This window comes from Chanos chanos, chromosome 1 (assembly GCF_902362185.1).
Source record: "Chanos chanos chromosome 1, fChaCha1.1, whole genome shotgun sequence".
NCBI lineage: Eukaryota > Metazoa > Chordata > Actinopteri > Gonorynchiformes > Chanidae > Chanos > Chanos chanos.
The window spans coordinates 42,081,788-42,103,578 of NC_044495.1; the positions used below are offsets into that span (position 1 = coordinate 42,081,788).

At 39.3% G+C, this 21,791-nt stretch overlaps 1 protein-coding gene across 1 annotated transcript in view; it reads left to right on the forward strand.

Annotated features, from left to right (window-relative positions):
* The window catches only part of LOC115829880 (antigen WC1.1-like), a 50,329-nt gene that overhangs the window by 8,120 nt on the left and 20,418 nt on the right, over positions 1 to 21,791 (forward strand). The window contains 11 exon segments of the mRNA XM_030794089.1: positions 1,009 to 1,400; positions 2,041 to 2,176; positions 2,279 to 2,377; positions 2,922 to 2,984; positions 5,526 to 5,591; positions 5,723 to 5,800; positions 6,177 to 6,254; positions 6,524 to 6,583; positions 20,102 to 20,167; positions 20,274 to 20,351; positions 21,241 to 21,294. Of these exon segments, the coding sequence (XP_030649949.1) occupies positions 1,009 to 1,400; positions 2,041 to 2,176; positions 2,279 to 2,377; positions 2,922 to 2,984; positions 5,526 to 5,591; positions 5,723 to 5,800; positions 6,177 to 6,254; positions 6,524 to 6,583; positions 20,102 to 20,167; positions 20,274 to 20,351; positions 21,241 to 21,294 (1,170 nt within the window).

Here is a 21,791-nt window from a genome sequence, read left to right on the forward strand (position 1 = left end):
GCGGTCGTTGTACCGGACCGTCGTGGTGAAGAAGGAGCTGAGTCAGAAGGCAAGGCTCTCAATTTACCAGTCGATCTTTGTTCCAACCCTCACCTATGGTCACGAACTCTCGGTAGTGACCGAAAGAATGAGATCGCGGATACAAGCGGAGCTTCCTCCGCAGGGTGGCCGGGCGCACCCTTAGGGATAGGGTGAGGAGCTCGGACACCCGGGAGGAGCTTGGAGTAGAGCCGCTGCTCCTCCGCATTGAAAGGAGTCAGTTGAGGTGGTTCGGGCATCTCGTCAGGATGCCTCCTGGGCGCCTCCCTATGGAGGTGTTCCGGGCGCGACCAACTGGGAGGAGACCCCGGGGAAGACCCAGGACACGTTGGGAGAAATATATATCTTGGCTGGCCTGGGAACGCCTTGGGATCCCCCAGGAGGAGCTGGTGGATGTAGCCGGGGAAAGGGATGTCTGGGCGACCCTCCTCAGCCTGCTGCCACCGCGACCCGGTCCCGGATAAGCGGGAGAAAATGGATGGATGGATGGATGGAGTTTATACAGCTGCGCATGTATATAGTGTTATATTTCATATTCTATTTCATTCTGTTATATTTATTGCGCACCCTCCTTGTACCTTAATTGTTCAATTGCTCATACCTCCCTTTTCTATTTTTTTTTCTTAGTTAACTCCTTATTCTCCTACTCTTATTTTTTTAATCCCCTATTTTGCTCTATTCTACTCTTTAGTGTCTTACTCTTTATTTATTTAAATCCCTTACTGTACTCTTATTCTTACGACTAGTGTGCTCTTATTGCTGAGTTGACCTGTTTCTCTCGACTCACACATTTCATTGTACCATTGATCCTGTGTTAACCTACATATGACAAATAACTAAAAAAAAACTTTAATTACTAAGGAACACTAAAGGTTAACAAATGTCCTTTTCTTTCTGAAAGCTGCACAGTGTCCGTCCGACATTTGGTAAAATCTGAAATATGTTTTAAAATCCTGAATTGTTGTGTAGATCAATTACCACTCAGACTGGAGGGAGGAGAGGACCAGTGCTCTGGGAGGCTGGAGGTTTATCATAACGGTATCTGGGGCTCAGTCTGTGATGATCTCTGGGACATTAGAGATGCTCAGGTGGTGTGCAGACAGCTGGGCTGTGGGCCGGCACTGAGGGCTGATGGGAGTGCTGCCTTTGGTCGTGGAGAGGGAGCTGTGTGGTTGAGCAGGGTGGAGTGCACAGGGAAAGAGATCCACCTGTGGGACTGCTCTCTCTCCCTGAAGAACCACACTGACTGCTCCCATAAGGAAGATGCTGGCCTCACCTGTACAGGTATGAGTGGGCCAGTGGTTTCTGTGGCCATTCTCTACTTGTCTAATGCATCTACGTGTGCACCTCACTTACACTCAGTTCAGTTCAATTCAGTTCCAACACTGATGAATAACTGCACTCTGATATTTTCACAGATCGATCTGCTCAACCACAGACCTCCACAGGTACACTGTCCTTTTTCATCTTCAGTATTGTTGGATCACAACTGATCTTTTTAGAATCTAGCAGCAAATTCTAATTACAGAATATTAAATTATTACTAACATTATAACAATATGGATATACACAGCGACTTACTGTTTGTGGTTCTAGTGAAACCTACATCATCTGTGACCTCATTAACATCATCAGGTAGAGTGATTATTTATGTGTTGTCATGTCTGTAAATTTTATGTTTTAGAGTCTCAGTCAGGAGATTATCTTCTTTTTTGGTGACCAAGTGTAGATGTGTATGACGAGTGTCTGTGTTATAATATATATTTGAGTGAATCATATCCTGTGGACAAATAAATATATCTCTGCATGTCTGTAAGAGTGGTTACTGTAGATACCCGGAATCAAACAGTCAATCTTAATGTAACTATAAGAGTGATCACACTTTTCAAGACCCAAATCTCATTTTATCAGAATGACCATGTGGAAGTGAAAGAATGTGTTGGTAAGGTCCAGTGTGCTATAGTGTGGTTTCTTTGTTCTCCTGTAACTGCAGCCAAACAGACCCCCCGTGTACAGACTCAGCCACCGGCCAATCTGCCCATTTCCACTGCGCTGTTCCTGGTTCTAGGAACACTGCTCCTACTGTTGCTGGTGCTTCTGGTTGTGCTGTTTTATCAGAATAGAGCACTGAGGAGAGGTAGGTCAGATCTTGAGGCCTAACTGCAACAGTGAAGTTTCTTCTTAAGTCTGTTTTAAATGTAAAACATGAGCCTGTGTTTTCCTGTCTCCTCTCACACAGCTCTCTCCAAGAGGAGACACATGACTCTGCATGAGGTCGTCTATGAGGAGATTGATCACAGACTCATCACTGAGAGAACCACAGACTCTGTTCAGAGGGGTGAGTGGACCTTACTATGGATGTGTCAGAGAGAGAGAGAGAGAGAGAGAGAGATGCATACTGTGAGTATACTTTGATCTGATCAGTTTCTATGAAATGTTCTAATTCTTTAACTAAATTTGGTTAATTGTGGCGCTTCTTTTAAAATTTTATAATAATGGAAAAACCGTGAGGCAGCTCTAGGAGTGTGATTTTTTTATATATATGTTATATGTGAATGTAGTTAGTGTAACTTATTGTGGTGCAGAAGTGTGTTTACTGGTGTTCTGAGAGAGAGAGAGAGAGTGTTGGGGAGAGAGACAGAGAGAGAGAGAGAGCGGGAGGAGAGAAAGCCAGACAGATGGGGGATACATGAATAGGAGAGTTAAAGAAAAAAAAGTCACAGGCGCAATAGCTACAGACAGACAGGAAGTGAATGCGAGCGAATGTGTGTGTGTGTGTGTGTGTGTGTGTGCGTATGTGTGCACGTGTACACGTGTGCCTGTGTATGTTTGCATTTTTTGATGATTTCATTTGCCATGATTTTCCTGTTCTCGTCTAACAGGTCGCCTTCTCTCTGAAGGACAGAACTCTGGTTATGAGGATGTTGAGGATGACCTCTTCTCAGGTACCAGGGTCAGAGAGATTCAACTTACTGTATACCCCCAGTGACAGAATTAGGTTCAGTTTTTCACCTTCCTTTATTAATTTGAATTTTCTAACTAAATAATTCTTACCCCAGGATGTGATGTTTAGAGATGATGCAGAAAAGCATGGAAGTAATACACAGAGTTTAGTAAGTTTAAGCATAAAAACTTTTATATAAATACCATGCTTTAGTCCTGCGTGTCAGAATGAGCAAGAGTGCTAAATTCATTCCAGTGCAGTGCTTCTGCGACACTATTCCCACGTATTGTAAGATTTATAGCAGAGCGAAATATTGCGACTGACCTCGGATCAGGGGCCAATCACTGGGTCCGATCACTGGTAAATATTTTGGGACCAGTATTGTTGCTGATAATTGTAGATCCAAAAAAGAGTTTGAAGCTACTTATGGCCATATGCTTTGAGAAAAAAAAAGTTTTCACCGTGACCCTGACCGTAACTTTGCTCCTGAGTAAACTTTATCTAAGATGTACATACAGTGTAATCATCCTTTAATTGCCAACATATAATGCCGTAAACACAGTAAAAACACCATCTGCTGTTGCCTCTGTGCCATTCATTTACATTCCTGCTGTCATTGTTCTATCCTGCTGCGTCATACTCCGTTTCTATAATTTAGAACGTGCCAATGATTTTTTATCACCATGGCAACTTGCTTTAGCAATTTGGAAAGTTTTTAGCAGGGCTTGTGGAGCTACACAAAACCTTCGACTCCGACTCATCGGTTTATGGTACCACTGACTCCCAAATTTGCTTCAGACTCCACGACTCCGACTCCTACTCCACAGCCCTGGTTTTTAGAAATGTGAATTAAAGCAGACCTTCAAGCTTGTCAAGTGTTGTTCATTTGTAGGGTCATGATCCTTCAGCAATAGCCTCTCGTATGAATTGTCATTGACAGAGTCAAGATTTGACTTCCTTGCATGAAGAAGAGTACAGATGTATAGCAAGTGTACAGCTGGCCCATGAAAGTGTTCTTGGTCAAACACATGATAAATGCCGGTATATAAATTAATGCCTGTTTTCCTACCGCAAAGATACATTTTCATATACCGTAGGAAAAAAAAGAACAGATAAAATGACAATAGTTTAAACATGTAATGCAGGAAAGAAAATTTTAGGAAATCAACAGCAAGCAAAGGTGTACAATTTAAATTACAGTATGTGTATGTGTTCATCCTCCATTCGCTCAACACAACTGAATTTAAATTACAGTATGTGTATGTGTTAGCTCCATTCGCTCAACACAACTGATTTTAAATTACAGTATGTGTATGTCATCCTCCATTCGCTCAACACAACTGAATTTAAATTACAGTATGTGTATGTGTTAGCTCCATTCGCTCAACACAACTGAATTTAAATTACAGTATGTGTATGTCATCCTCCAGTCGCTCAACACAACTGAATTTAAATTACAGTATGTGTATGTGTTAGCTCCACTCGCTCAACACAACTGAATTTAAATTACAGTATGTGTATGTGTTAGCTCCATTCGCTCAACACAACTGATTTTAAATTACAGTATGTGTATGTCATCCTCCATTCGCTCAACACAGCTGAATTTGGTTTCCAAAAATGAGCCAAAAGAGGATGAACAGGATGATCTTGAAGAGAATGTTCATTTCTGGCAGTTCAGTGAATGGTGTGTCTTGAGGGGTGCTTCAGATTATTCTGCTAGTTTCCCTTAGATGAAAAGACAAAGGTCAGATAACTCATTTGCATTGCTAAGATAAGAAGTGTGACAGGAGAGAACTCAAAGAGTATATGGGAGTAATGCCTTACGAGAGATGAGACAAAATGAATCAAAGTACAATTGAGTGCATATAAACTAAGGTGTATAATGATTCGTCCTTCTGGGCCATCTGCTGGGAGATCTATGTGCCATACAAAAAACCCCCAAAACAAAACAAAACAAAACCCAGAAGCGTCCATCTCTGCGTCAGGCAATTTTTCATTACAAAAATTGCCCAGTCAGTTAATCACCTTGGGTCCATTAACTTGCTTAGGTTATTCACTTAATCCATCTTTACCTTTGTAAAGCATTTATTTATCGTATGTGCAATATGTAAGAAACAACCACACGAGCGCACGCACACACACACACACACACACACACAGACACACACATACACATGCACACACACACACACATAGAAACAAACACACATGTATACATACACACAGACAAACACACACAATCTGAAGAATAATAATTTCCACCAAGTATGTGAACAGAATCTGTGCTTGTTCTTGTTGGCCTGTCATACCTCTGTGTGTGTTTTATCTGGAGAGTTCTTCAAAGAGGGAGAGGGAATATATGTTACTCATACTATTCTATTTGGCTTTATTGATTATACTCTTATCAATTATGATTATTTGATTACACATATAAATCTGAATGTGCTGAATCCTGTAAAGTTTACTGTAATATTGTAATCTAATGAAGTGTTAAAGTGGAAGTGTGACTGGTGATACATAAAGTGTGTGTTTATTGTTTCAGCAGAGTCTCTGACAGAGGAAATGGTGGAGTATTATGATGATGTGAAGACTATCAGTGGCCTGAAACGTGAGTGCGTGTGTGTGCGCGTCATCATCTACTCACCAATTATTTTTTTTTTTAATCAGATGTATAGAAATGCTGTGAAAAGGTGTCTTTGAATGATGATTCTAAAGTCTCTCTGCTTTTATGCGTTTCAGAGGAGATGGTGACACTGGACTCTACTGAGAACTATGATGATGTCAACAGTACAGGACAGAGTCCAGACAGTGTGATAGGTGTGTATCTCTTGTCTTTGGATTAATCTGAATCTCTAGCACTGTAGCAGCAAAAGAACATTTGTATTTCTGCGGATCATCTTTTTTCCCTACCAGTGCTGTTTTTTGTTATTGTTTTTTTTTTTTTTTTTACGAGAAGTTATGAACATCCTGTGTGTGTGTGTGTGTGTGTGTGTGTGTGTGTGTGTGTTTGTTTTTAAGTAGAGGGAAATGTGGCAGAAGTTCAAGCAGAGAGTTATGATGATGTCATCACTGTAGGGGAGAATCCTGGGAATGTTGTGAGTAAGTATCCTGGATGTCCATATTACACACAGCATTCTCATAATACAATACAATGTTTACTATATTAAGTAATCTATCTTTGTGACCGTGTCAGACCTAATCAGTTCTGAGGTGTTAATGGAGGACTATGATGACGTCATCACATCAGGCCATGTTCCAGATGATTTGATTGGTGAGTTATGACTTGTTTGAGCCTCACTTCAGTCAGCCATACTGAAACCACACTGATCACATGACCACATCCTTCAACATTAGTTTCCCATTTAAAATTACAAGGTAGATTTTACAATCAGTAACAAATTAGTTTTGTGGGATTTTTTGTCCTCCCATCAGTTAGAGTTAGCTGATATAAAGTCAGTGGAGTGATGTTGTGTATTTGTCCAAGTCCAAGATGCTGAATATCTTTAGAATATCATTAACGTTTGAGATGTGTTTCAGCAGATGGAGTGGAAAAGTGTGACGATATGGAGATTATGGATGAAAACCAAGAAAACCAGTTAGGTTAGTGATTGTGACCTAACAGTTATCAATCTTTTCATAATTATGAAAATTAAGACACAAACATGGGCTTTGAAATGACCTATTATCATAAAATACCAAACACACTATATCTACAATATAAAGAGTAGTAAAAACAGAGTGGTTAAAAGTTATGGGTAACAAATGAAAAACTACAAATTCTCCCAGCTCCATTAGAAGTGGAATATGACGATGTGGAGACAGAAGCCGTTTTCACATGTGCACTACGGACTATGTCCGCAGAATCAGGTTCGCATTTTGCCCAAAGTTGCCATTTTACACATGTAGCGCACAACAGGAGACTGTCAGTTTCGGACGCGTTCTCACCTACTCGCCCGGCGTAGAGCGTGCAGGAAGCAGGACATGACATTTTGTCTACAAAAACACAAAGAAAATGGCGGACGAGGCTATCGACTTTAGTCTGACGATTTCGGCGTCGGCCCTTACCGACAGAAGTTCCCGAATCTCGTCGTCTCTCCATTTAGACATTTTTCTTTGGCGTCTTTATGTAAATGACTTTTCTTCTTCACCGTCGGATGTATGTATTCTTCCGTTTTCGCATGTTAGAGACGGCACATGCCCACTTGCTCGCTGTGCATTCTCTGGACTATAATCCGCTCTATTCGGACGTGGACTCAATCAAGTATACAACAGACTTTGTACTAGGGGGCTGGTAGAAGAAAGTCCGTTTAGAATCCGATCCGACTGATTCGGATATCTGCGTTCACACACAGCCCCTTCGGTTAGAGTCTAGATTATTTTAGGGTTGCAGTGCATGTGTGAAAGGGTCAAGAGACTCTTAATAAAACAGGGGAAATTTGACAGGATTCAAAACTCCATCCTCTTTCTCTGTACATATGGCCAAAATCATCCAATACATGTTCTTGTTTTAATGGTAGAAAGTGTGTCATTACACTAACATCAACATTAATTTAGCATTTTTTATTCTTTGTTTCAGTGTATAATTCTAAATGTAATATTTGTGTGTGACTGTAGCGTTTTGAATTCTCTTGTCTTTACTTATCAGGACAGAAGTGACTGAGTGAAAGACAGCAATATGACTGACATCATCAGTAAAATATGAATAAAGATGATAGAGTGGAGTATGACATGAGGATGGGCAGATGGACGTCAAGTTTCCGTGTATCATGTATGAATGATCAGTGTTAATACATGGCTTTAATATTCCAACCTTTTTCTGATCTTATGTTCAATAGACTTTTAACATTTATTTACAGAGATTTATTTCACCAAAAATCATATAACAAATAAATTCAGTGAAGCGACAGTTGATTTTTTCTTCTGTTGTTGTAGTTTCGATTTTTATAATAATTTTCAGTGTTTTCATTTATAACAAAACTAATGTTCATGCAAGTGAAATTTGTAGTAGCTGTTGATACATTTTGATATTTTACCTCAGCAGGCGTTTGTTAACTTATCTACAGATAGTTTATCTTATTTTTAAAGCACCTGACAGTTTCTATGCTATTGGTCTTCAACACAGCTTTTAATAAGAATGTATGAAAATGCTTTGAATGTATGGGATTTATTGATGACATAAATATGGGTTTATTGGCATTTCCTCTTTATTCGCATATGACATCACACAAAGTGTTCAGAGTGATTTATTCTGTTCAGCTCTGTTCACATACAGACATGTAAGGTCTGGGTTAACACCACATTTCTCTCACTCACTCAAGCACTCATTCACACACACTGACACGTTCATTCAGTGATTTAAGCCCTACATATTCACTTATACACAAACACACACACACCGGGCCCACCCGTTCACTCTGTCTCTCACACACACACACATACAAACACCCCTACAAAGTCAAGCGCACACACACACCCAAAAGCACAGACTGGCCCACTTACACATACACACATACAAAACCACACCCAAATACAAATAAAGACAAACACACACACACAAATGCCCACCTTTTCACATACACACGCACACACAGTAACACATACATAAACACACACATATAAATACAAACAAATACAAACACACATACAGACAAAGACAAACACACACGCACAAACACACTTACAATTTCAATTTTCTTTTTTTTTTTTTCTTTTTTTTATTCTAAGCCCGCCACCACTCCTCCAACATGGGAGTCACATCGTACTTTTCTCTCTCTTTTTTTTTTTTCTCTTGTTTCTTTTTATAAATTTTATTTGATAAGTCCACATACTTGTGTACAGAGGAGACAGGTGGGCAGGCAAACGAACAAACATGCAGACAGACAGGTGACATGCTGTAGAATGACAGACAGACTGGTGAACAGGTAGACAAGGAGACAGACAGAAGGACAAAATCAATGAAATGTAAGGGAGTGAGGGATAAAGAAGAAAAGTAAAAAAAAAAAAAAACTATATGTGGGACAAGACAAAGGACTGATGCTGTGATGGGGGAAGTAACGTCAATAATTATAATATGGAAACATTGTGCAATGTGAGCATATGTCTGAATCTAGGAATCCCATCTTATACATCTTGTGCTGGGTGATATGTGTTCTGTGGATTACTTTATATTGTATTAGTATTGTTTGTCATTGTGAAAGTGTTTCTACAGATTAGAGTCCAGAAGTCTGCATTGGTAGAGAGTGATAGGTCTTTTTCCCAGTCTTGGATGGGGAGGGATATTGTTTGGTCCGAAGATGATATTAGTTTGTATAATTTGGAGATAGTTTTCTTAGTATTATTTATTTTTTCCATTTCTTCCACTGGTGGGGGTGGATGTAGGTTGTTGTTAATTTTATTAATTTTGGATTTTAGAATGGATTTTAATTGTAAGTACTGAAAGTATTGCTCTTTCCCTATGTTATACTTTTGCACCAGGTCCTGGAAAGTGATGAAGGTGTTATTCTGAAAGATATGTGATACCTCTTTGTTTCCAAGTGGTGGAGTGGAGTGGTGATTTGTCGAGTGAAAAGTCAGGGTTGTGCCATATTGGGGTGTATTTACATGGTGACATTGTGAATTTAAAGATTTTATTAATTTTCCACCAAGCTGTCAGGGTTGTTGAGATTACGGTATTTTTGAAGCAGTTGTGGTGTTTTATGGAAGTGCTAAGGAATGGTAAGTCGGAGATTGAAATTTCATTGGATTCTGACTGTTCTATTTCAATCCATGGGTTATTCTGTTGGTTGGGATGAATCCACTTTGAGAAATACTGTAGTTGATTAGCCAGGTAATAATAATAGAAGTTTGGTGCTTCCAGTCCTCCTTGAGACTTGTGTTTCTGTAAAGTTGCTAGTGTAATCCGGGGGGGTTTATTTTTCCAGTAGAATTTAGTTGTCATGCAGTTGAGTGAATTAAACCAATTAGTAGTGGGTTGAGTTGGAGTCATTTTGAAGAAGTAGTTCACTTTAGGTAGTATGGTCATTTTTACAGTTGCTATTCTACCATGTAGAGAGAGTGGTAAATTTGTCCAATGGTTTAAGTCATTTTCTATTGATTTTAATAGTGGAGTGAAATTAAGGCGAAACAACTCTGACAGCGGAGATATTTATGCCTAGATATTTAATATTACCTGAGGAGGTGAGGGGCGTGTTTTTCGCTGTAGCGCAGATGGGTAAAATTGTTGATTTTGTCCAGTTTACAGTGTAGTCTGATATTTCAGAAAATAAATTGATAAGCTTCATGGCTTCTTGCAGGGAATTTGATGGGTCTTGGAGGCAAAGCAGTATGTCGTCTGCGTAAAGGCTGAGTTTGTGGTGTGTGTTGGGAGTTTGGATTCCTTTGATGTTGTTATTTTGGCGTACTGTAGCAGCTAGAGGTTCAATGAACAGGGCGAAAAGTGATGGTGAGAGTGGGCATACTTGCCTGGTCCCTCTGTGTAGCATGAAACTCTGTGATCTTAGTCCGTTAGTAGAAACTGTGGCCATCGGTGAGTTATACAGTGTTTTTATCCATTGAATAAACGATTCCCTGAATCCAAACTTCTGAAGTGTTTTGGATAGAAATGTCCGGTTTACTTTATCAAATGCCTTTTCCGCATCTAATGAAACAAGTATTGTTTTTGTTTTACTTTTTTGGGATATATTGATTAAATTGAATAATCTGCGCATGTTATTTGATGAATCTCTTCCTTTGATAAATCCGGTTTGGTCTGAGTGGATTAGTGATGGGGTTACTCTTTCAATTCTGATGGCTAGCGCTTTACTGATAATTTTGAGATCGGTATTGATGAGTGATAGGGGGCGGTAGCTAGAACATAGGCTTGGGTCTTTGTCAGGCTTCAGTAGTACTGAGAGGAGTGCTGTGTTCATATGTGGCGGGAGTTTTGAGTTTTGTTTAATATCAACAGTCATTCTAAAGAAAAGAGGGGAGATTGTTTGCCAGAAGTGCTTAAAGGACTCAGCAGGGAAACCATCAGGTCCTGGTGCTTTATTATTTGGTATCTGGTTGAGGGTGTTATAGAATTCTTCCAATGTTAATGGTGCGTCTAGTTCATTTGCTGTTTCCTTGTTAAGCTGAGGAGGGTCAGTACTATTGAGGAAGGAATGGATGTCTGTCAAATCTGGTTCATGATCTGAGGTGTATAATTTAATGTAAAATTCCCGAAATGTATTATTTATATCTGTAGGTGTTTGCATGGTTTCCCCTGCTGAGTTCTTTATGACCAGGATAATGGATTTGTCTTTGGCTCGTTTTAATTGGTTTGCCAGATATTTACCAGATTTGTTGCTGTATTCAAAATTGTCATGTCTTAGTCTTTGCAGTATGAATTGGTTTTTCTTGTTTATAATAGTGTTCAGTTGAAAATTGGTTGTTGTTAATTCATTCAGAAGTTGTTCCGTGGGATTATTAGCATACTTGACATTTAATTCTCTGAGTTTTTGTTCCAATTTCTTTTCAACCTCATTTTCCTTTTTCTTCTTGTGTGATGAGTATGATACGATTTTTCCTCTCAGTACAACTTTAGCAGTTTCCCACAGTAATGAGGGTGAGATATCCGGGGAATCGATTATTTCCATGAAGGATGTCCATTCTTCTCTGAAGAAAGTGTTAAAATCAGGATCTTTAAGCAGCGAAATATTGAAACGCCATCTGGGTGAGGGTTGTTTAAATTGTTTAGTTTTTAGATTGAAGGATACAGGGGCATGATCGCTAATTATGATGGGGTTGGTGTGAAAGTCTGAAATATCAGATATAACTGAATTACTGGTAAGAAAAAAGTCTATGCGAGAGAATGACTGGTGAACCGGTGAGAAGTACGTGTATTCTCTGGTTTATGGGTTTTTTAATAGCCAACTATCACCAAGGCCGAAATCTTTCATATACTGCTTTAGTGTTTCGGTGGAGTGCCAATTTCTAGAATTACCTGATATGCTAGACCTATCTAGGTTGGTGTTGATGACAGTGTTGAAATCACCTCCAATTATTATTGTTGAATTTGGGATTTGGGGTTTCATTCAGTGAAGAGAAAAATGTATGGAAGAAAGTGGGATCGTCAGTATTGGGTCCGTATATGTTTGCTATGGTGATATTGTTGCTGTTAATGGAAGTGTTGATGATGACATATCGCCCTTCAGGATCAGTAATGGTGGTTTTATGAATTAATGGTATTAATGGTATTTGTTTATTAAAATTGATATGCCCCTTTTCTTTGAGTTATAGGTTGATGAGAATACTTGATTGAAATGTGGGGTTTTTAACTTCTGAGATTCAGCTGCTGTTAAATGAGTTTCTTGTCGTAAGCATATGTCAGCCTGTAATTTGATTAGGTGGTTGAAAATTTTAACTTTCTTCGCCTGTGAGGAAATCCCACGGGTATTCCAGGTTATGAATTTAAGCGACATGTTTTTATAAGGATTGAAGTCAGTTTTAAAGCTGAGTGTTATGTAGTATTGTGTGTGTTATATATGATAGGAAGAGTAGATATGATTGTGAAATTAGTAGTGGGCTGGTATTTGTTTGCAATACCACATTTGGCAAAAAATTAGATACCTGCAGTAATAACGATCCATTAACAGTAAAATGAATAACATCATAGAGAAGCGACTTTGCCATAATCATCCTGCTTACATCATAATGCAGTGTCATCCCAATTAAGAGGTTAATTGCATATCCCCATTTTCTCCCAGTTTCCCTTCTCTCCCAATTTTCTAAACAAAGATAGACACACAGACGCAGAGAAATACAGAAAGAAAGACAAAGACAAACAGATAACAATGAGATAGAGTAGAACACAGAGAGGGAGAAAGAAATATATATATATATATATATATATATATAGATGTGTGTAGGTAGTGTGTGTGTGTGTGTGAGAGAGTGAATAAGTAAGTAAGGTAGAGGGTGTGAGTGTTGATGTTGAGGTTGTCAAGACAGTGGAGTTAGTTACACAGCAGTAGGAGTGTAAGTTGCTAGCAGCCGGCATTGTTGGTATAATGGGGTCTCAGAGAAGCCAGGGTGTGGTGTTACAGTCTCGAAATAGATGTCCATCGATGTAGAGTTTGTCCACAACAAGGGAAGTCCGCTTGCCCTGTTCCCTGTGCTTTTTAAGAATTGGCCATAGTATTTTGCGGCGCTCGTTTATTTCCCGAGGGAACTGGTCGTTGTGGCCGAATTTGGTGTCCCTCAGTTCCTTCCCATTGTGTTTCACCTGTTCTTTTTGCTGGAAGTGTTCGTATTTTGCGATGATAGCACGGGGACCTTTGTTTGTGCGTGCGCCGAGGCGGTGAACGCGGTGAAAAGTTATGTTGTTCACAGTCTCTGGTGGAATTTTTAGATCGCGCCGCATAAAATCTTTAATGAGGGCTTCCGGGTTGGTATGCTTTCTGGAATTCCAGAGAATATCAGATTGTCTCGCATACTTCTAGTTTGTAAATCCAGGATGGTTTCTTTCATAGACTTATTCTCTTTCAAAACAAAGTTCATCTGGTTCGTGGGGGTTTTCGTTGTAGTTTGGAGTTCTGAGTTGTGTTTTTGGAGAGTCTCAACCTGGTGGTGGGTGAACTCGAGGCTGGCGCGCAGCTCTTTTATTTCTTGATGCAGCACGCCAAGGATATCAAGTTTTTTATTAATGGAGGCGAGTATACTGACCTCGATTCCGGTGGTGGTGAGATCGTCTGTGCTGGTAGAGGAGTCAGTTTTTTTCCTCTTCGCCAGGTTAGTGCAAGTGTCTTCCATGACGCACCGCGAAAAGCAATCGTCAATAAATCTCTCAAGTTGCTCCATGATGAGATTTGTGTATTTGTAATCTAGTTGGAGAATGACTAATTAGATGGAGAATTAGGTGGATAAACTATATTTTTAAGGGACGAAGTCTAATAGGCGCGCACTGCCAAGTTTGAATCTCCCTCCTTAGCTGTTGAATTCTCAGAGCTCACGCATGCTCAGAATCCTCACAGGAAACATTCCAAAAGTTACATAGTTACAATTTCAATTTTCGGTTTTATCTTGTTTGTATAGCACTTTTTACAATCAAAGTTGTCTCAAAACAGCTTTAAAGCAATCAGTGCCTAAACGCCCAGTGAGCAAGCCGAAGGTGACAGTGGCGAGGAAAAACTCCCTAATGCAATGAATAGAAGGAGGAAACCTCAGCAGGGGGAGCCCATCCTCCTCTGGCCAGCACATAAAACAGACATTCACAGTGTGAAGAGAAAATCCTGCTTTTTGTATATAGATTTGATGTTTTGCACTTAGAGATATCTCTAGAGATATCCATATGGCATAACTTAAGTCGTGAATTAAAAGAAAATTAAAAGAAAAAAGTAACAGATGGTAGAGACATACTGATCAAAGCATGGTCAATGTATAGCAAAACCATTCACCCCCACATTAATGACATAACATGTCTAAGAAGCTGAAATGGTAACTCTAATACAGAAAAAAATATGAGAACAAGCACCAAAGTCCTTAATACATGTGGAGAGGACCAAACATACCTCACTCACTCATTATCTAAGCCGCTTATCCTGATTAGGGTCACGGGGGGTGCTGGAGCCTATCCCGAAAGGCAGGGAAACACCCTGGACAGGTTGCCAGTCCATCACAGGGCAGATCCACAGACAAACACACTCACACCTAAGGGCAATTTAGTGTCTCCAATTCTCCTAACCTGCATGTCTTTGGGCTGTGGGAGGAAACCCACGTAGACACAGGGAGAACATGCGAACTCCACACAGAAAGGACCCTGGCCACCTGGCGGGGAACCAAACCCAAAACTTTCTTGCTGTGAGGCGACAGCACTACCCACTGCGCCACCGTGCCGCCCACCAAACATACCTGAAGGAGTTATATATGAGTGAATTAAAAAATGTAGATATTAATGTATAAGCATGGTTCCTGCCCATTTTCACTGACAAGATTTTAAAACTTTTCTGTGACTTTTCAATGACCTTTAATGAAATTTCCATGACCTTTCACTACCTACAAGTACACAAAATTGCATGCTTTACTCCACAGGTTGGGCTCAATTATTAAATGACAATTAAACAACAGCCTTTTCCATTCATGTAACATCAGTTATTTTCATATTCACTTCAAACATTCAAAATACAGACACTGTAATTATATTGCTCCTTATTAAATGAAAGTGCTTTACAAATGCTTGGGCAATTCTATCACATCTTGTTGGGCAAGACATGTAAAGCACTTTCGTATAACAACGTATAGCAATGACTTTCAGGGAAAACAATGGATTTGCTGATACACAGGTATGACTGTTCTAACGACACAAAAAGGCTTTAACCAAAAACAAGTCTTGCCCAACAAGATGTGATAGAATTGCCCAAGCATTCTACAGTGTACTTCAAGTACTTACTGTGCATAGCAGTACTGTAACGCAATGGACTGGTGGTTGTATGAGGGTGTAATTGCAGGACCAGTGCAGTGGGGGAGCCAGTGCACTCAAGTAGGAAGTGCATACATCATTAGGAATAGAAGAAGATCAAGTAAGGCCCCACCCTCTTTTGTCTCCTTGGTGTCTTTGTCAGGTCTTGGGGTAAGGTGGATGGCATACAGTCTGGGTTTGTTTTGTTGGTTTCTACGGTTAGTGTGACCAGGCTTTGGAGTATGGGTGAGAATTAACTGTATTTAGTAGCCTTGAGTCAGCTGCTGTAGTTATTTCATTTGGCTTGACAAGTTTTTTTTATGACTGTCTTTGTTGCTTTTGTCTTGTTGTGTGTTTGTAGTGGTGGGCAAAGCAAGGCTTCGTGTATTACTGAAACATTCAAAGCAATTGTCCTGGAAATTTTGAAACAGTTTCAAAACAATCCGACCCCTGTCTCCATGGTAACACCTACTGGCCACTTTTGCAATCATCACATCTTGATAATGCTGTTCTGTGAAACAAGGATTCAGACGAGCATTTACAAATTCTAAACTACTTATTATTCTGGTGGGTTATGCCAGGCTATCAATACATATGATGAATACCTATTTTGGAGAAATGACCATACAACAAACAAAAACAAAAGCTTTCAGATAGTCAGAGACAGTAAATTGGGACTTTAATGAACAGTGTGCTTCAATAAATATTTATTTTTTCCTGTTGTGTTGTGTTTATTAACATCTGTGATTTCAATTGCTGGGTATGTCAGATTCATGTGTGAGACATGACGTTTAGAAAGATAATCTATTGACAAAAGGCTGGTATGTTTATTGGGATAAATAACCACATGGGTTTTGTGGGTTTGAGTGTACTTTGTAGTTTATGAAGTGTAGGCCCCTTTAATGTACTTTCTTTGTGGAACATCATGTAGTGGCAGCTGGTTAGCTGGAAACAGAGGAAGCCCAAACCTCATCTTTAAATCTATCCTTAATTTCCACCTGTTCCCATTAATCCGCCTTAATTAACAATAAAACTAACAGTTCACAGAATAATCAACTCCAATCGCCTAAATAGGTTGAATGATTACCAGTGTCATTTCATGACTGTATTATTTCTCCTTACTGAACTGTGTAGCATTTGTTATACCCACATGTTCTTGTAATTTGTGAATACTTGAAGTTTTTGCTCTCTGCCCGATGTCCGGGCATATTAATATCATATGCGCTTGCCTGATTTGCAAGAATCTGGCGTTTAAATGCTCGTGAAACGCTGTGGATTGTCCAAAGTTTGTGTGCTATAGCGAAAGATTCAGCGTGAAATTATTGAACAAGGATGGCAAATATCTGAATACATATTGGAAAACCAATCCCTTAATGTGTTTTACCTTTTAGCTTTCCTGTGTTATGAAGTTTAAAAAATGGAAGTAAAGTTATTCAAATTTCAAGTTTATTTAGAGCCCAGTATCACTGTTTAAACTCTAAAAGGGCTTTACATGCCCACAACAAACAAAATCATTGTTATGAGGGGCCAAGCACTGAAGGTGCAGGCACCTATTGTTTTTCTTAGAATTTTTCACTATTATTTTTTCTGCCATGGGAGTCTACGGCAGCTCATAGAACCCCTAGGTGGATTTTGATGAAATTTCGTACATTGATGGAGGACAGGTCACATTTCAAGGTACATTTTTGCTTATAACTTTTGAACCGTTTGTCTTAGAGTTGTGATCTTTTTTCCCTGCATACTTGGGTTTTGACAAGTCGAATGTACCCATTGCCGTTAATTTCCGCCATGTCGGATTTTTCCACCATTTTGAATTTTTTGAAAAACCTACTTTTGCGAACTAGTCCTAGACCACTGATCCTATCACCACCAAATTTGGTACATATCATCTACACTGGGGTTTGACTGAAAGTTATATAAAGAGATTGCTTGGAGAAAATATATGGCCACTGTCGTACATTGAACTTCGATGGCAAAGACACCAAACAGGAAGTGAGCCATAGCTCTGCAATGCTTGGTTGGATTGATGCCAAGCTTGGTGCACTTTTTTGCCAGGGGGAATACTAGGTGCCCACCAAGTTTCATGAAATTTGGCCTCATAGGAGCGCTATACCAGAAAAAACACACAAACATGTATTAAAATACCTATTACTTAGGACAAAAGCAAATCTTTCAACTAAACTTCTTGTGCAACATCATAGCAAAGGCTGGGAAATTATGAACCCTAGGTGTCGGACATTTTGTGTTTTGACCTTCTTGGTATTATTGTTTTTTCAATGGCTTTCTATGGCAGGCCTTAGAAGTCCTACATGGTTTTTTGTGGAATCTCCAAAAGGTGTAAGAATGGATGTCTGTTCACCCTGTGATGGACTGGTGCCTTGTTCAGGGGTTGTTCTGATTGATGGGCTACCTGGTGGCCATGGAGTGCTTGGCCCCTTCTTTGCTGCTTGCAGCTATATTTAGTTATTGAAATCGATCTCAATATCAGAAAATAAACTTTTAGGTTAGAAACAACAAGATCTTTTATATGTATAATGCATCAGTGTTGAGTGCAATGCACAATAGAGTTTAGCACTCAGGCCAGTTTGCAAAAAACAGTAACTCTATCAGAATTTTGAAACAGGGGTGAGCCGCACTGAACCTTCATTTAGCTCTTGTCAGGTGACATGGGCGTTTGCGTCTGTGCTTCGAAAGCTCGGCACAGCATTGAAACATCTATTTCTTGCCTGTTAAATTTTTGTTAAGTCCCGGTCAGGGCGGCCAACCTGTGCTGAGACTCTGCACACCCTCTACCCCACGAAAACGACAAATGACAACAATCGGCTGACCCAAGCAGAGTCGAGCAGAGTAGCCCACGACGGAGATCATCTGTGTTCGTGGTAAGCTGATAACTGTCACGTGAAATACATTACTCAAATAATAATAAACATCCCCCATCACTTCTTCTTTTGGCCCAAATAAGCTTCCCAATTTACAACATTCATGTCAGCCATGCTTGGTTTTGCTGCAGTAATGTGAAAGCCCATACCATCAGTCAACCATCAAAATTACGTTAAATGTTAGGATATCTGAGTGGTGTTGGCTAAGCTGTCAACAAATTTGATTGTAGGTTTATTTATTAAACAGTGCAACAGTTCTAGTGAGTAAACAAATCATTTCTCCCTCGTCCGTTTTTCTGGCAACATCGTTTACAGCATGTCAAAACGCTATCCATTGCTAAATTAGGTTACCCACAATGCTAGCTAATGCCATGTTTATCAGTGGAAAACCTCTCACGTTAATGTGCGGTTAAACTATAGCGTTTAGCTTATTCTGCCTAAATGAAGCAATGGTGAATAGGCCTATATCTGTGACTCGTATGTCTGTCGGTGCATTGGAAATCATTAAACCAGAGGGAACACGTAAGTAAATGTGAGCAGAACAAGTATCTGATATGGCTTGGTAGCCAAACAAAGTTATCTAGCTTCTCTTTCAAATGTGTAGGCGTGAAGTCTCAAAGTCGCAAGTCTTTATTGCAGACAGTGTTGTAGTAGTAGATGCATTCAACAGACGCATTTACTCTAGGTCACTATCAACGTACTACATACTCTAAGAACGACATGTTTTAGACGGCGCCAAATTGTGGTTGAAAAATGGTTTCTTATAGCTTGCATTGGACAGAATTAAAAGTAAAAAAAAAAAAAAATATATATATATATATATATGTACATATACGTGTGTGTGTGTGTGTGTGTGTATTTTTTTTTGTATCTTTATACATTTGACTTTTATTTATCAAAACTTTGATATATTTTGTTCAAAGTACTATTTATGGCAACAAAACAAGTTTATTTCTAAACTGCATTATGTCTCATTATTTTGGTGAGAAATGTTTATGTTATGGGTTTCTGACAAAAAAAAAGAGAATATCGGCAGATATATCATTATCGTTTTTTAACCCCACATATCGAAATTGGTATCGGTCTTAAAAATGCTGTATTGGTCAAGCTCTAGAGCAGAGTCTGCCGCCTCGGGCCAAACTTTCACCGTCCTCACTGTTTTACACATGTAATGAGAGGTGTGTACTTGAGGAGCAAGAGCAGAGAGAGGTGATCAGACTGGCAGTAACGTTTCTCCTCCTGTCTTCTGTTTATCTGTCTGAGGTATTTTTGATTTAGTATCATGGGATAATTCAGAGTTAAATTTGGGGGGTTAAATTTGAGACACAGGAAAGAAGAAAGGGGGTTCAGTCTGAATATTTAAATATTTAAATGTAGGAACATGAGAAGAGAAAAGAAATGAACCTGACCTGTTTTATATACAGTGGATTAACCTAACCAGTCAATGAAAAAAATCTACATGTTGTTGGATCTTGCAGACCCAGGCCAAACTAATGTTGAATATTTACCATAACTACAGCATAGTTAAAAGGGAGAGCTAGAAGGTAATACAGACATGAGGGCACTCTGGGACACAAGGCGGCCACTCACTCCACCGTCAGCAAACCTGAGTGAACGTGTTAGAGTAGGGGGGCGACAGCATCCAAACATCCCAGTTCACCAAACATTCTATGCCCGAGAACCCTCCAGATCTGCTCCTTTGCCTAGTAAAGAGCTGTTAGCAAAAGGCTTGGCTAAACAGATAAGTTTTCAGCCTTGACTTAAACATAGAGACTGTGTCTGAGTCTCGAACATTAATTGGGAAAAGTGTGTTTACTATTTTAGCAGAGTCTCTGACAGAGGAAAAGGTGGAGTATTATGATGATGTGAACACTACCAGTAGCCTGACAGGTGTGTGTGTGTGTGTTTGTGTGTGCTGATCATCATCATCTACTGGGTATTTAATCAGATGTATGGAAATGTCATCTAAAGGTGTCTCTGCTTTTATGTGTTTCAGAGGAGGTGGTGACACTGAATTCTCCAGAGAACTATGATGATGTCATCAGTATGGGACAGAGTCCCGACAGTGTGACTGGTGAGTCTCTTGTCTTTAGATTCATCTTTTCTATTTGTCCATTGATGACAGAGAGTCATCTCAAGCGCTGTAGCAGTGAAAAAAGCAGTTGCATTTTGTTCATTTTCATTGCCAATGTTGTTTCACAGTGTTGAACTCTCAATTTTCATGACTTTTGCTGCCTTTTTTTCATTCATCATCACTCAATAAACACCATTTGGCTGTATCTGTTACTGCCTTATGGGCTCTACATTAGAGAGTGTATTTTATCCTCACCTGGACCTCACATGTCACCTACTGTTTCATATGAGTTTTGAGTGTGTATTTTAAATTAGAGGAACATTTGGCAGAAGTTCCAGCAGAGAGCTATGATGATGTCATTGCCGTAGGTAAGAATTCTGGGAGTGTTGTGGGTGAGTATTCTGGATGTCCATATTACACACAGCATTCTCATAATACAATATACTCATAATACAATATATTATGTTTACCATATTTAGTAATCTATCATTGTGATTGTGTCAGACCTAATCAGAGATCTCATTAGAGGGCTGTGATGATGTCATCACCCCAGGGCATGTTTCAAGTGATTAGATTGGTGAGTTTTGACTTGTATGACTCTCGGTTCAGACAGCCACACTGAAACCACTCTGATCATATGACCACACTTACAACGTTAGTTTCTCATGGAAATTACAGGATCTTTTTTTTCCCCCGACATAAACATATTTTTTTCTCTGTAGTATTTTTCTCATAGTATTTCAGTATTTCATTTTTCATAGTTTTTACACTAGCCAGTATAAAGTCAGTGGGGTAAAAATACATACTTACTCTACCATTTTAATATTGTATGTAATGAGTTGATGAGTTAGTGAGTTATTACTTAGGATGGTGTGGATTATTGTTTCAGAGACAGTTATAGAAGAACCACCAGAGGATTATGATGATGTCATCACTAGTCAAGGTGAGTTTCAGAAAAAAAGAAAAAAAGTTTGACAGGATCGGGAACTCCAAGTTCCTCCCCTGTACGTATGGCCAAAATCTTACCATATTGTGACAAATAAACACTCTCCTGTGTTGATGGTAGAATGCGTCATGACACAAAGAGCAACATTTGCAATATGACTGACAACATCAGTTAAATATGAATAAATATGATAGAGTGGAGTATGACATGAGCATTGGCAGAGGGACAGCAAGTTCCCACATATGAAATATAATTGTTCAGAGTTAATACATGGCTATAATATTCCAACAGTTTTCTGGTCTTATGTTCAATAGACATTTATTTACAGAGTTAAATTCAATCCAAAATCACACTGGAAATAAATTCAGGGACATACATGTATAGTCAAATGCATTTTGTCACACACCTTAATTCTAGCATTTTCCATTCTGAGAGTTTTTTTTTCCTTTTTTTGGTTAAATAAACTCAGATTTATGCATTATCTGCATGTTCAG